General features: G+C 46.7%; 1 protein-coding gene across 2 annotated transcripts in view; it reads right to left on the reverse strand.

The window, feature by feature from the left end:
* ABHD3 (abhydrolase domain containing 3, phospholipase) overlaps positions 1-16,062 on the reverse strand; it is a 98,957-nt gene extending 82,895 nt beyond the window's left edge. For both annotated transcript variants that reach the window (XM_068234726.1, XM_068234725.1), the window contains exons 1-2: positions 15,827-16,062; positions 15,558-15,721 (exon numbers count right to left, since the gene is read on the reverse strand). In XM_068234726.1, coding sequence (XP_068090827.1) covers positions 15,558-15,721; positions 15,827-15,985 — 323 coding nt within the window. In that variant the 5' untranslated portion in view covers positions 15,986-16,062. The remainder of the gene's footprint in view (positions 1-15,557; positions 15,722-15,826) is intronic.
* Between the last annotated feature and the right edge of the window lie 328 nt (positions 16,063-16,390).

Consider the following 16,390-nt stretch of genomic DNA (forward strand, 5'->3'; position numbering starts at 1 on the left):
GAGAAGAGAGCATGTGGATGGAGCTGCACAGCATGGGGGAGATTGAGTAAGCAAGACTGTGTGTGTGTGTGTGCGTGTGTGTGTAAATGCTGAGTGCGAGATGGATGTGTATCAGCGCAACCCCCCCCCCCCCCACGGCTTACCTTTACACTACCCATCCCACACCTCACATTAACCATCCCCACCGCCTCTGTGACATGACTTTTATCCCAAGCACACACCCCCAGCATAGTAATATATGTACTGCATGGGGAATCAAGGGACAGTGGCATGATAACTCCCCACCCCCTCGACTTGGTCTAATTTTTTTTTTATTTTGACCTACGGTCTATTTGTTTGGGCTTAGGATTTATCACAGCTCTGCTCCGCCTCCTTTGCGCAGACGAAGAGGCACATGCTTAAGCTCGATTTTGCAGAAAATCGTGAATCGAATCGAAATTGCAATTTCTGACAGAAATCGTACAATTCAATCTTTGCCTAAAATCATTCAGGCCTAGTTCTGGCAGTTTCAGTGTGCATGTGGCTGGCTGTTAGCAGTGCGATTAGAGTGTAAGAGTGAGGAGTGAGCTGCAAGGTAAAGGAAAATCGCAAAGCGCTTTAAAAAGTACTTTGCAAATCGATTTGGTGAGCGCTTTAAAAAAAAAAAAAAAAAAAAAAAAAAGACATTATTATCAGTTCCAGGGCAAAGAATTCAATTGTCATCAGGAGGATGGGCAGACAACAGATCTCTCTCTGATCAGATTTGATCAGAAAGATATCTGTCTCTTGGTCGATCTGTGAACACACTGCTAGATGTATGGGCACCTTAAATCTCTCAGCAGAACACAGAGAAGCTGGAGAGTAATGCTGGGAATACACGGGTCGATTTTGAGCCATTTAGATGGCTCGATTGATAATTTTCGACATGTCCGATCTCCCGCCCGATCGATTCCACGCTCGATTTTTGCATAGGGAACAATTGAAAATCGAATGGGCGTGAAATAGAGCGCGAAAATAGATCAGTGTATTCCCAGAATGAGAGCTAGTCACTACCTGGCAATACCCACCTAGATCCCTTCATTCTAGATACATCACTTGACTGACTTTTTCAAATGGATTTTCAGCTGCATCAAATATGAAAACTGTGTGAGTAATGGCATTGTCCTCTATTCACCTTTACAACAATTTCACCCAATACAGAACTATGACTGGCATTCCCCTAGCGTTTGACAAGCTGCAGCAGACCATAGGAAAATGTGGTAAAGACCAAATGCCAGGAATACACTGGTCCCCATTTCATGAATCTAAATTGAACAAGAATACAGCTATAGGCCCAGTACACACCAAAACCCCTAGCAGATCCTCAGAACGCCAGAGGTTTTTGGAGCCGATTTCAGAGCGATTCTAGACATGTTTAGAGACGTTTTCTAAACATGTCGAGCGTTTTTGTGTAGCAGATTACAAATATTGTTACAGTAAAAGCTGTTACTGAACAGCTTCTGTAAAAAAAACGCCTGGAAATCCCTCCGATCTAGCGTTTTCCAGAGCGGTTTGAGCTTTTCCTATACTTTACATTGAGGTAGAAATGCTTCTGCAAACCGCAAAAGTGCTGCAGGACCCACTTTTGCGGTTTGCTAAAAACCTCAAACCGCTGGTGTGCACCATCCTATTGGGATACATCAGCCAAGCGTTTTCACAGGCGGAAGCAGTTTTTAAAATGCTACAAAAACTGCTCGGTGTGCACCAGGCCTTACTCACTTTTATTCAAAACCTCAAGAGATTCTTTGCAAAAAGCACTACAATAAAGAGGCTTCTAAACACCCTAAGCACAGGTCAGGCTCCGATCTTGTGAATGCTATTGATAAAAATAGATATATCCATTTTTCTTTTACTGGAAATTGGACCATGAAGGTAGTGGGGGGAGGACTCTGGCCAACAACTGCTGACTAATTTCATTTTGGGACTAAAAAAAAATAATAAAAAAAAATCCTGCATTGTCTACCTTTTGTTTGTATGGAATCCTTGGTGGAATACAACTGCCTAAAAATCATATTCTCCAGATATCATCACTACATATAAAGATAAGATTGAAGCAGGGCCGGGCCGGGACTGGCTGAGGCAGAGGCAAGAGAGGCTCCAGCCTCAGCATGCAGGGTAGGATGGGGCGCACAACTCACTCAGCTATCATTCCCCTATTGTGTTTGAAGCAGTAAGAAATAAGGCCCAGTGCACACCGGCCGAATCCGCGTGAAAATCCGCGTGGCTAATGTATCTCTATGGGCTGGTGCACACCGGCGGTTTGAGGTTTTTACCAAGCCGCAAACGTGCCTCTTGCTGCACGTTTGCGGTTTGCTTAAAACCTCAAACCGCCGGTGTGCACCAGCCCATAGAGATACATTTGCCACACGGATGCTGATGCGGATGCGGCCGGTGAACACCCGGCGGATTGCATCAAGATCCGCCCGGTGTGCACTGGGACTAAATTCACTCATCCGCACCCAAAACCGCTAGCGTTTTGTGGATTTGCTAGCGCTTTTGGTGTGCACTAGGCCTAAGAAAAGGTGATACATAGCAGTGACTGCAAGCCAGATAACTAGATATTAAGGTGTTGGGTGCCTTGGGCGCCTCTTAGTCTAATAGCAATCAGTGTGTGCAGGGCCGGCCCGCCCATGAGGCGGGGTGAAACTTTTGCCTTAGGCGGCACTTCTGGGGGGGCGGCACCCGCCCGGCCGTGGGTGTGAGGGGCCGCCCGAGCTGGAGGGGATAGCGGGCAGGAAGGTGTATTGGGCCTAGCGGCGGGGAGGGGGAGGGGGGGGGGGGTCGGACCCCCCCCCCCCCTCCCTCGCCTGGGTCCTCGTCCTCTGCTCCCCTCCAGCTTTAAACAGTTGCATCGCTGGCTGCAGCTATAAGAGGCAACGGGCGGGGATCACTCACCTCTTCCTCGTTCCAGCCTGCGCTCCACTGACGTCACTTCCTGCTATGCCGCAGGAAGTGACGTCAGTGGAGCGCAGGCTGGAACGAGGAAGAGGTGAGTGATCCCCGCCCGTTGCCTCTTATAGCTGCAGCCAGCGATGCAACTGTTTAAAGCTGGAGGGGAGCGGAGGACGGGGGACCCAGGCGAGGGAGGGGGGGGGGTGATTTCTTTAAAGCTTGCCTCAGGCGGCAAAAAGTCTAGGGCCGGGCCTGAGTGTGTGGCGTGGGGGTTGGAGTGGGAGGGATGGAGGGGGGCACTTTGGGGTCTCAGCCTTGGGTGCTGGAGCACCTTGTCCCAGGTCTGGATCGAAGTAGTGTACTGAAAGCAATGAGGCTGATTTACTAGGTTTGGAAATACCAAACAGAATGCTATATCTTGGTAGCAGGAAATTGGGCGCCGCAGCTAATGGACGATTTTGGTGCCCCATAGGCACCAATGCAAAGCATTAATACGGTGCCCGATAAATATCATTTTCAACATTAAAGGAGTACTGCTGGGGGTGGGGGGCGGGGCGGAGGCGAAAAAGAAAAAAAGTTGAACTTACCCAGGGCTTCTAATGGTCCCCCGCAGACATCCTGTGCCCGCACAGCCACTCACCGATGCTCCGGCCCCGTCTCCGGTTTACTTCTGGAATTTAAAGTTGGAAAACCACTGCGCCTGCGCGGCTGTGTCCTCGCTCCCGCTGATGTCACCAGAAGCGTACTGCGCAGGCACAGACCGTACTGGGCCGGCGCAATACATTCCTGGTTATGACAGCAGGAGCGAGGGCGCAGGCTCAGTGGTTTTCCTACTTAGAAGTCGGAAATTCCAGAAGTAAACTGGAGGCAGGGCCGGAGCATCGGTGAGTGGCTGCATGGGCACAGGACGTCTGCGGGGGACCATTAGAAGCCCCGGGTATGTCAACTCTTTGTCTCTCAACCCCCTACAGTACTCCTTTAAAGTTTTTGAAATACGTTACGGTTTTGAAACTTGCAACATTATAGTTTTTGTAATAATTAATTTCCATGTACAAATTTTACGTTATCAAATATTATATTATTTGTATATACAAATTCTACTTTTGTAAGGCATCACCCGGAGGGGGGGGGGATAGGGTTAGGCACTACTGGGGGAAGTCTTGGAGTTACCACCTCCTGCGGGCCCCCGGGTCTTAGGGAACTGCCAGGGCGATCTTAGGGTTAAGCATCGGTAGTGGAGGGTTCTGTATGAGAGTAGGGTTAGGTTAAACCGTAGTAAAATCTTAGTAAGATTTTCTAACGTTTTATTTTAGTTATTAACACATTTCATTTGGCAATATAATTGACACCATCTACACTTTAAAAACAAATAATATCAGTAGATGTTACAATCCAGCCCCGCAATCCCATCTAAAAGACGTTAAAAGACCGGTTGCTTGATCGTCAGAAGAAGGTAGTTAATGTGACAAAGCGTGCCAATCCCGTCTAATCTGCTACCGTTGGAATTCGGGGAATAGTCGCACCTGGTAGCAGGAAGTACAGTGAGCAGACTGACATTAAAATTGGTAGCAACGCTGTCGACAATATGTAATGGGACAATCCCTCACCAATCCCGTATTACTGGGCCACTGTTTCCATGCAGCTCTCATGCACTAGAGACTTCTGGGGGCAGATTCACTGTGTGCGTAGTAAACGGTTAAGATTGGTTGGAGGTGCCTATACCTGTACAATCCCGATTGTGTGTACAATCGGTAAACTACAAATATTGATTTCACGCTGGAAATCGGGTTATTTCACTGCCACCACTCTCTCCTGTTCAGGAAGGAAAGAGACTCCCGCTAGCTATTCCTAGAAGGAAGAAAACGGTTATTTACAACCTAACTAGCAAAACGACAATTTATAAGCACATAATAAAACAAGGCCGTAGAATGACTCCTCAGAGGACAAGTTCGTTGTAGCAGCAATCAGATGACCAGAACAGGCACAAAACTGAACAATACAATAGTTAGTTTTATTCTAAAACTACATACACACAGTCTACTTTAGCCCACAGATAAATATACCTGTCCGCCAGAACAGATTGGTTTGATAGAAAGAGAGTAGAGATGAAAGAGGAACAGAATATCTAAATGTACAGTTCAAATACCGTTATTGGTAGTTCATGTGGCAATCGCAAGTCTTTGGCGGAAAGTCCAAGATGGCGATTGCCATGCCTTTGTGAGAAATAATCCAAGGGATTTTTGACAGTGTCCAGCTGGCTGTCGGATGTTATTAGACAAAGATTTCAGATGACGGACTTTGAACCTTCGACAACCTGGGCCCAGTTAAGTTATACCCCTCACTTCAGCAAGGAGGAGTTAGGACGGGGATCACACACACCTTTTGGAGCCTGAGAGGAGCTAGCCCCTTCTCATAGAGACCAAAATATATCTAAATCAGGATAGGTGTTGTATCTCAAAAACTGTACAGGTCATGTTAAATCTAATAACATTTTTAGGTCCATCAGAATTAACTATGATATCAAACTTGAGGGGTCAGACCCCTGGGGTATTAGAGTATTAGAGGGTTACTTTAAACCGGTCTTACTTCAGTTCTGGGAGTCCGATTGGTCAGGAAACCTTTCAGAACCAGCGTCCCGCAGACTCCCACAACCTGTGCAGATTTGATGGGCATAGAGATTTGCTATGCCATGAATTATGATGAAAATATGGATATTGCGGATTCCTGGGTCACAGTAGGTCAGCTACTTCCAGGGAAAGTTGATAAGATCTGTCCCTTTTGCTGCTCTGGGCAAAGGTGTCAAAGTGCAGACACCATTCTCCCAGAAGCATAGGCTTTGTCAAGCAGAAACTAGATTGATGGCCTCCTCACGCAGCAGGAGGACTAGGTCCTTCCAGGACACAGCTTTTCACACTTAGGTGAAAGGTCCAGTAATTAGAAGCTATCAAAGAGCCGGGGCCCGTTTCCACTCTTGCGGAAACGGCCGCGAATCCGCAGAGTTTCCCCGCAGGCAAATCGCGCGGGGAAACTCTGCCATAGGGGATAACTGCGCCACCGGCCGAATTGCTTGCAGTAGCGATTCGGCCGGAACCCCCTACAGAATTTGCGGCGGAGGCTGCGATTCCCATAGCCGTGCATGGCACGGCTCATGGGATTCGCCTGCGATCCCGCCCACCCGCTCAGTGCCGGCGTGCGTCTACGAGACGCACGCCGCACTAGTGGATACGAGACCCCAGGGAGAAGAGAAAAAAAAGTTGATTAAAAAAAAAAAAAGTCATTGTGGTTGCTTGCAATGAAACTTTCGTTTGTGATGTAAGTGGCGCACACACGGTTTTCTCGGGAACCGTGTAAGCGTCACAGTAGATATTAACAATATTTTTATTAATGAAATGGATATTAACAATATTTTTATTAACAAAACCCTGCACCCTTCATCCCTTGCTCCCCTTTTTCATGCACGCCTCAGTTTTGGGTAGGTATGATCAATGAAATGCAAATATTTTCTCATGCAAATTATATGCAGCTTGGACCAATAAAAATTGACAGGAAGTTATTATGACTGATCCAATTTCAAGTTGTATATAATTTACATGAAATCTGAATGTTAGGAAAAAAATACTTGTATCTCAGTGATCATTCCTAGTTTTGGAAGTACCTGGGTTGTAAAGGTTTCAGTAGGGTCACCACACACAGTAACATTTCATTAGAGGATTAGCACAAGAGAACTAAACTGATTCATGAGAACTTTGATCTCATTGCTCCTGACACGTCTGTGTCAAAGGCTGCAGATCTGGTGTGCTCAGCAAATTTCACCAATACTACAGGAATGCATTACCAGATAGCAGAAAAGATATGCAAACTTCATCACTCCATACTAACCAATCGCAAGCCAGATTAGTGAAAGATAAATTTTAATTACTTGCTAGATATAACGGTCTCCTCAATTTATCATACAGGTTTGTGTTTAATTGCTGTCTCTGCTGTACTTTGTAGGTTTATGTGTATGTATAGATTACACGGTGTCTACACTAATAAAAAAAATTAACTAATCAAATAGCAATTCCGCAGGCATATAGAAAGGGCTCTATGCTGTACTGTCCCAACTTTGTAAGCTGTATTGGAGTGATATTTAACCACAAACCATGGGACATCATAACCCTCTTCACCCCACAACAAGTGTACCTGCATAACTAGCCCTGCTACCTCACACCATAACAATTGTGGGCTGCATAACTCCCCCCCCCCCCCCCCCCCCCCCCAAGTGTGGCTGGCCTCCCAACCCCGAAAGCAAACATAGCCTGTGAAAATTCTGCCTTCTCCATCACCCGATAAAAAGTGTATAGCAGGCACAGCAACCCTCCTTCATACAAGTGTGGCCAGTATAATCCACCCCACCCACCTGCACACCCCACCTCGCAATTCCCAGCAAGCGAGATTTACCAACGTCTCAACATATTGCAGAGCAGCCCAGAAGGACAGTCTTTTAATTGCTTCTAGTGATGAGCAGTCCTCTCTCCTCAGCAACCATGTAGGGCCGGTACATGCTACAATTGGAAAAGTAACCTGGGTCAGGGCCAGTGTTCCATTGAGGCAAAGAGGTGTTTGCCTCAGGGCCCCCCAACCCAAGTTGTCCACCCCACCAACGTAAATGTTCTCCCCGGGGCCACCGCAGTGTCTTCAGCACAGTAGTGTCCTTGCACTGCAGCATAGCAAATCACCTGTCCCGACAGGTGCACTGCTCTATTGGTCCATGAGTTCTCGTTTTCATCCTCACAGCAGAAACGCCTTTTCTCAGTGACCCAGCGCGTGTTAAAGGGGTTCTGTGGAGGGTTATAAAAACAAAGCTGACACTTACCTGTGGCTTCTACTGGCCCCCTGCAGCTGTCATGTCCCGCATTGTCCTCCTACGATCCTCCGCTCCCCACCGCCACTCCCGGTCTAATTACTCATCTAATAGAACTGCGGCTGCACGCCCGTGCGCTTGCTCCCGCTCGCGTCTCCGTGAGCTTATTGAACAGGTGCAGTACGAGGTTTTCTCTTACTGTGCCTGCACAGTAAGCTCCCAGGGAGTCGAGCAGTATTCGTCTAGTTAGACTAATAATTAGACTGGGACCGGTGGCGTGGGAACGGAGGATGGTAGGAGAAGGGTGCGGGACATGACAGCTGCAGGGGGCCAATAGAAGCCCCAGGTCAGTCTCAGTTTTTTGTTTTTATAACCCTCCACAGAACCCCTTTAACCTCTTGAGGACTGCAGGGCTAAACCCCCCTAGTGACCAGGCAATTTTTAGTTTAAAAGGCCACTGCAGCTTTAAGGCCAAGCTGCAGGGCCGCACAACATAGCACACGAGTGATTCCCCCCCCCCTTTTCTCCCCACCAACAGAGCTCTCTGTTGGTGGGGTCTGATCGCTCCCCCCATGTTTATTTTTTTTTAAATAAATATTTGTGTTGCCTTTTTTTTAAAAAAAAACCCTCTTCCTTTAACCCCCTTCCCTCCCTCGCTCCCTCCCTCCCCACAGCCGGCCAATTACGGCGATCGGCTGTCATAGGCTTCTGCCTATGAGAGCCGATCGCTCTCTTGTCCCCCAGGGGGACAGCCGTGTCACACGGCTGTCCCCAGTGCAGCGCTGCTGCTGATCGCAGCGCTGCACAGAGTAAATAGACGGCGATCACGCCGTCTAACAGTCTCCCGAGCGGCAATAGCCGCTCGGAGACTGAAGGCGGGGCGGAGCTCCGCCCCCCAAGCAGGAGGTGCGCGCGCAGCCTGCGCGCGATCTCCTGCAAAACAAAGCCCCAGGACTTTACGCCAATTGGCGTTAGGCGGTCCTGGGGCTGCCGCCGCGGCCACGCCTACTGGCGTGACGCGGTCGGCAAGAGGTTAAGTAATGACATGCACCAGGTCACTGAGAAGATGTGGCCAGCAGGGATGAAGACAGGGAGAAAGGACTAATAGAGAAGCGCACCAGCCCTGCAGTCATGTGATGTGCGGCAGCATATGTCTGCTCTGTGTGGCTTGTGGTGCAAGTCACATGTTATACATCAGGAACTGAATGAAGGCATGGTGCTGCATAGGGAAACTGCTCCACTGCGCTAACATGCTAAATGTGAGAGGGGGGAGTGAGAGAAGCCGCCACCCCCTTCCCTTCTATGGCTGCAGGGGCTATTAATATGTCCCTGACTTTTTGCCACTTCATCAACATAAAGCAGAACAAGCCCTTCACAGAGAAAGCAATCAAATATGTAAAGCAGCAGAGGGAAGTACATGCTGCACACACATCTTTATTCTGTTTCACTATTGGTGTCATTTATGTTTAGAGAAATCCTGTAACTATAAAAACAAGTCACTATAGCAATAGGCAGTTTTCTTCCTTTTAACTGCTTGTCATACAAAAAGGTACAATTTAAAGGAACACCATCTAACCAAGGGTTCTAAAATGACAATATACAAATAATGTCTAGGTAGCTGTGTAAACATTTGTACTACTTTTCATGTTAAAGATCAGAGGCAAAAGCTGTAATTCCTTGTGTGTAGATTTTAGCTACGATTGGAATGTCACATTTGCAAAGGTGAATCTCTGCAGTCTGACATGCTAAGAACAGTGTAATATTGAAGCAGAGTTACCAGGGCTCATTCTGCCATCAGATTAGAGCAGACTGCTATCAGAAAAAGTGTGAAAAGAATTAGATAAGAGTAAAAGAGATAAGGATTCAAATGTATACACCAGTATTTAGCAGCACTTCCCAAACATTTCCTATCTCAATTGAAAAGAATGTTAGTCGATAGTGTTCCTTTAAGATCCTAAAGGCCCATACACACGTCGGATTTTCGTGGACGGGTCGTTTGAACGTCCCGCCGTTCAGTCGTTCGCCCGCTAAATCAGGCGTGTATACAGACTGTCGTTCACGTGATAAGACTGAGTTTGAGCGATCTGATAAGACTGAGTTTGAGCGGAGCGCTCAAACTCAGTCTTATCACGCGAACGACAGTCTGTACACACGCCCGATTTAGCGGGGCGAACGACTGAACGACGGGACGTTCAAACGACCCGTCATTCACGAAAATCCGACGTGTGTATGGGCCTTAAAGGGATACTTAAGTCAAAAATAAAAAATGACTTTTACTCACCTGGGGCATCCCTCAGCCCCCTAAAGCTGTATGGTGCCCTCGCAGCCTCGCTCCGATCCTCCTGTCCCCGCCGGCGGCTACCACCGGGTTCGGCGACAGCCGCCGACAGGCTGGGAACATGAGTGATTCTCTGTGTTCCCAGCCGCTATATCACCCTCTATGCTGCTATAGCGTATAACATATACGCTATAGCAGCATAGAGGGTGATATAGCGGCTGGGAACGCGGAGAATCACTCGCGTTCCCAGCCTGTCGACGGCTGTCGCCGAACCCGGAGGTAGCCGCCGGCGGGGACAGGAGGATCGGAGCGAGGCTGCGAGGGCACCATACAGCTTCAGGCGGCTGAGGGATGCCCCAGGTGAGTAAAAGTCATTTTTTACTTTTGACTTAAGTATCCCTTTAACTCTCACCTAAAATACAGTAATACAGTAAAGCTGTTTGAACTTTACAGCCCTCTCTCGTTATGAATGGTATTTTCACAAATAGAACTGTTTGGGATTTTGTATTCTTTTCATAAAACCAGGGGCAGAATTTGATTCCTGTTCCACTGCCTCATTTGCATTAATAAAAGCACTATTTTTTTTTAACCCTTGCAATGCAAAACATAGAAAGAGACCCCAGACAAGTAATTAGTAGGACTATGTAGCCATGTTTATCTCATCATGCCACATGTCAATTTAGGTATGCTTTAAAGGACACCTTTTTAAGTGAGAGGGATATGGAGGCTGCCATATTTATTTCCTTTTTTTTAAAAAAAGATGCAAGTTTCCTGGGTCTCTGGATGATCCTCTATAATAATTTTAAGCATAGACCCTGAACAAGCACGCAGCAGATCAGATGCTGGATGCAAGTTTGACTGGATTTTCCGCATGCTTGTTTCAGGTATGCGATTCAGACACTACTGATGCCTGAAAGATCAGCAGGACAGACAGGCAACTGGTATTGTAAAGAAACAAAATAAATATGGCAGCCTCCATATCCCCTTCACTTCAGATGTCATAAAGCAAGTGATGTATTAAGTTTTTGATTACATTTAAGAGGTTTTTTTAGATGGGAGAGAACGGAAACCCTGGATTGCATTGAATACAATTACTTCCAATTAATGTTTAGCCATTTTAAAATAGATAGTTAAAAAGACTGCATTAAAATGTGTGTGTGGGCAGCATAAAACTCAACTACTGTACTGATGACAAAGGGCTGGTGCACACTAGAGCAGTTCTGAAACGTTTTTTTAAAATGCTTGCTGAGGGAAAACCGCTTGGCTAATGAAAGTGAATGGGATGGTGCACACCAGAGCGGCTCGTTTTTTTTCCACAAACGCAAACTCAGGGGCCGCAGCATTTTTTAGATTTGAGGCGTTTGTGGAAAAACGCTCTGAAAAACGCTGGATCAGAGCGGTTTTCCAGGTGTTTTTGTTACAGAAGCTGTTCAGTAACAGCTTTACTGTAACACTATTTGTAATCTGCTACACAAAAACGCTCCAAAAAACGCTAGGCATGTTTAGAAAACGTCTATAAACATTTTGCAGATCTGCTAGAGGTTTTTGGTATGCACTGGGCCAAAAACTTTTTTTTTTAACAATACATAAGTAGAATCCTTATCATGCGCATAGCATTGTGGTGCATGTGAACTCCCTATCCGTACAACTGTTCACATCTCTGTGCTGTAACGGATCACATTATCCTAATGCCCTTCCTACAGTGCTTTACAATGAACACATGCAAAAACACACATAATACATTGCAAATGCTTTGAGACAAATGTGCTTGTTTTACTGTGCAGAGTGTGTGCACCTTATAACATGTGCATTATGCAACACACCTAGACATCAATTCATAAAGCCGTGATAAATGCTAGAACGGCCGTGATAAGCTTAGCGTACAGGTTTGCGTGCGTAATAGTAAAGGTTTGCTCGCATTAACTTTCCTGTTCACGCACTAATATATGGGTTAGCGCGTGAATGGGGAAAGTTAATGCGCGCAAACCATTACTATTACGCGCGCAAACCTGTACGCACGCTAACCAGCGCGCTGAGCTTATCATGCCCGTGTGGCCATTAGTGTGCACTTAGCCTTAAACATCATGTCCTGCATAGTTTATTTCTTTTAGGGCTTCTTTCCCACCAGGACGTTGCGTTTTAGGGGACGTTCTAGGTCGCATAACGTGCCCCTAACGCAACGCCTGGTGTTGCTGGAGGAGGACGCTACCAAGAGCTGCGTTATGCAGCTTTTGGTGTGCCTTTTTTTGTGCTGTGCAATGCGAGGACCACGTGATCCGCATCACGGGGTCCCGCCAGCCAATTGCCGCACAGAGCGGCCGCTCCAGGACGTAAACACTGCACGTTACAGTGCAGTGAATATTAATTAGCCATGTGGCTGGCCGCGGAGGAGGAGGGGAGACCTCCTCCTCCAACATCACTGAGCATGTGCAAAAAGTCTAACGCGGCTTAGCCGCGTATAACGCACAGCATGCAGCACTTTCAACCTGCTGCTAGGCCTGAACGATTTTAGAAAAAAATTGAATTGAGCGATTTCTGTCTGAAATTGCGATTTCGATTCGATGCACGGTTTCCTTCCAATCAAGCTTTGTTCCCCCTCTTTGCCTAGTTGTTCCCTCCTCTGTCTCTCTTTGTGCCCCCTTTGCCTCTTTATGCCTCCTCTGGGTCTCTCTCTTGCCCCCTTTGTGCCTCTGTGCCCGCTCTTTCTCTCTGTGTCTCTCTGTGCCTCCTCTGTCCCCCAAGCTGCATCAGTTCTGAACATAGCTTCTAATGCACGGAATACTTCCTGTATGTCATGTGACATACAGGAACCCGGAGTTTTGCCAAGCACACTTCTTCAAACTTCCCCCATGTGAAAATGATGTGATCGCGATAATTGCCGCTTTGACGATTCCGAAATTGTGATCTTGGTGATCACGATTTCGATTTAAATTCGATTTATCTTTCAGGCCTACCTGCTGCGTTACAATGTAACGCAACGTGGTCACTGTGAACAGCCTATTGATTTTTCATTACTGTGAGTTGGGCTGCATTGCAGGCTGCACTAACGTGCGCCTGTAACGTCTTACTGTGAAAGCAGCCTAAGCTGAGTACACACGTGAGATAAAAATCTTTGGCAGAGGAGGAATCAATTTGCTGCAGAGGTTTGTCAGGAAGGTTTGAAAGACTGTTCTAAAGATGACTTTGATGAACAGAGGCGCCAGCAGAATAAAAACAACAATTAAAAGTTTTAAAATATGCTGGGGAGGCAGTGGTGGACCTACCTCCGAAAGCAGACTAGACTACTTGTCTGACATAAATAAACACTTTATTAGTACCCCAATAGATGCAACACGTTTCGCAGGACCAAGCCCGCTTCATCAGGCAATAAAACAGGGGACAAAACTGTGGACAAAGGCAAAAAGTACAGGACTGCAGTGAGCTACATAATATAAAACATTCATACGGTGCATACAAATATATTAATTGCTAAAAAAAAACGTTGAGGGAAAAAAAAAAAAAAAAAAAAACCTGCATAAGGTTTGCATGCAGTTTTGTAAACAGGTGTTTGTAGTTAATTGATGCAACTGCTCAAGGCAGCCAGACAGTGGGTACCCAGACTATGGATGCCCATGTGAGGTGTGGGAGCGGAGCCCCAATCACACCGTTTTAAAGTGCACTGTGTTCTAAAGATGCTGTACACATGCGCAAGACCAAAGAAATACTTTTGCAGTCCATTTACTGCCTTCTTTTACACACATGCGCTGTACACAAAAGGTTAAAAAACATCTGCAGATCTCATAGACAGCTTGATTAACAATTGTCTGCAGATCCGATCCGGTGCAATGGATTTGAAAGACCGAGAGTCAAATATCTTCCGCCTCTACCTTTCGCAAATTGTTTTTCAAAGATTATCTGCAGAACGATTTTTGAGCTTTCTTTTTTCAAAGACTTAACTCACGTATGTATGCAGTTTTAGATTGTATATTGTTACCAATTAGGGCCCTTTTCCACTAGCAATCGCTAGCGTTCACGCTGAACGCTAGCGATTGCTGAATCGCAATTAGCGGCGATTCCCCGACGTTCGCGGCCGCGATTTTGCTATGCTATGCACTACATAGCAAAATCGCGGCAAAAGTCGCTCCGCGGCGCGATCGCGATCAAGTAAAAAACGAATCGCGGTAGTGGAAATGACCTACCGCGATTCCTATGTTAAAAAGCAAACCGTAGCGATTGTAAAATCGCTAGCGGTTTGCGTTTTTGCGATTCAGCCAGCGCAAACGCGCTGGTGGAAAAGGGCCCTTTTCCACTAGCGCGTTTGCGCTAGCTGAATCGCAAAACCGCAAACCGCTAGCGATTTTACAATCGCTACGGTTTGCTTTTTAACATAGGAATCGCGGTAGGTCATTTCCACTACCGCGATTCGTTTTTTACTTGATCGCGATCGCGCCGCGGAGCGACTTTTGCCGCGATTTTGCTATGCAGTGCATAGCATAGCAAAATCGCGGCCGCAAACGTCGGGAAAACGGCGGAATTGCGATTCAGCAATCGCTAGCGTTCAGCGCGAACGCTAGCGACTGCTAGTGGAAAAGGGCCCTAAGTGAGCTCTTTGTTTCTACAAAGGACCGCTTGTCCTTTAATTTGATGTACAGTTTTGTAGTACAAACCTGGGACTCTAACATAGAAATAAATAAAGTACTATCGGACGACGCTAATTGAAATCTACGTCTTGTTTGTGAGCTATTATTCCTGCCAGGGCGTAGATTTCACTCACTGCCGCTGCACGCTCTTCACTCGCACCGATCACTTTGCTTTCTCCCCGCCGCAGCTCACCTGCCCTACTGTCATAGAGACGGCAGAACGGGTGGGCCGAGGTGACGGGTGTGCGGCATGAACGGCGGTAGCAGGGATTCGTCGGTATGCACTAGTTTTTTGTACCAGCGTTCTCTGGTCCTTAAGGGGCCAGGGACTGCTGGTACTGAAGGGGTTAATAAACAAAAACGTTGTCAAATTAGCTATGTAAAACTGGGTAACATAGTGGCAGATCTTTAAAGTCAGGGTGCAACTGAATAGACACACACACACGAGATTCTCGACCAAGACGGCCATGAACGGCCGAGTTCCCTCTAGCTTTACAATGAAAACTGGAAGAACTGGCCTCTCGTTGCCATCTCTAGCCCTAAGATATGGTTAGAGATTTTAGAGATTAAAAAATGCTAAATTAAAAAAGGGAAAAAAATGCTGAATGTGGAATTTCATGGCCATCCCTGTGACAACCGTTAGTGCAGGGCTGCCTGATGCATGTGTGACTAGTGTGTCTTGTGAAATGTAAATGCCTATAAATGTTTGGATGATCTTTACATGATGAGTGTACAGGTGAGCCTTGTAATAAAAGACATGGTGATCATCGAGTGACTGCGCTGCCTGTAGGTACTGCTGAACAGGTCTCCATACAGGCTGAGCAAGCTGGTAATCCTGATGCCAATGCAGATATATTGGTGGATTAAGGAATGATATAATACTATAGACTTGAGCAGCTCTACTCACTTGCTGTAATGCACTTGTGGCTTGACAGTGATGAACGGTCGCAGCAATGTCTGCGTTCTGCCCTCCCAGCACCACACTGTGGGGTAGTAGGTTTCAGTCGCAGCCGGGCAATGCTGCTTCAGAAAGCGGCACAATGCTTCCCCGCCTGTCACCAGCTGAGGTTTCTGTGAACAGAATCAGATGAGGAAAGATTAGTCTACATGCAATGACATCACTGCTCTACAGAGACAGGGTGATACAGGCAACACAACTCACAGCATCCCGCTTACCTTGGCAATGACACTAAGGTAGTAGCAAGCATAGGCTGCCCCAAATCCCAGCACCAAGGACAAGCCCACCCCAGAACCAAAGAGACCCACTTGCACTTGGTTCTCCAGATAGAGTGACAGCTCCCGTGTCAGTCCCTGCAGACTGATGATTCCCAGCATTGTTCCACCTGCTGTCACCCTGTCAGCTCTCCAGCCTCATGCAAAAGACACAGCCGGCTCCCAGTAATGGGCGAGGATCAGCACAGGAACCGGTATGCGAAAAGTAGGCATCCCTGGCATCCCTTTAGATGTGCATCATGTTCGCATGCCTCCACCAGGATAAGCTAATTTCAGCTTTAACTCTCAGTTTCATGGGTTTAGTGGTGTAAAGATCTTTGCCAATCACTGACCAATTTTACCACCTGTATGTAGTATGAAGGCAAACAGATTTTGAATACAGACAGTTCCCTACTTACAAATGTTTTTCATACATACAAAGTTGTCTCCATTTTTACAAAATATACATTATGTTTTTTTTATTACTTATTTTTGTTGTTACACATTACAGTATTGTATAAACTGTTG

Source organism: Hyperolius riggenbachi, chromosome 5 (genome assembly GCF_040937935.1).
Source record: "Hyperolius riggenbachi isolate aHypRig1 chromosome 5, aHypRig1.pri, whole genome shotgun sequence".
Lineage (NCBI taxonomy): Eukaryota > Metazoa > Chordata > Amphibia > Anura > Hyperoliidae > Hyperolius > Hyperolius riggenbachi.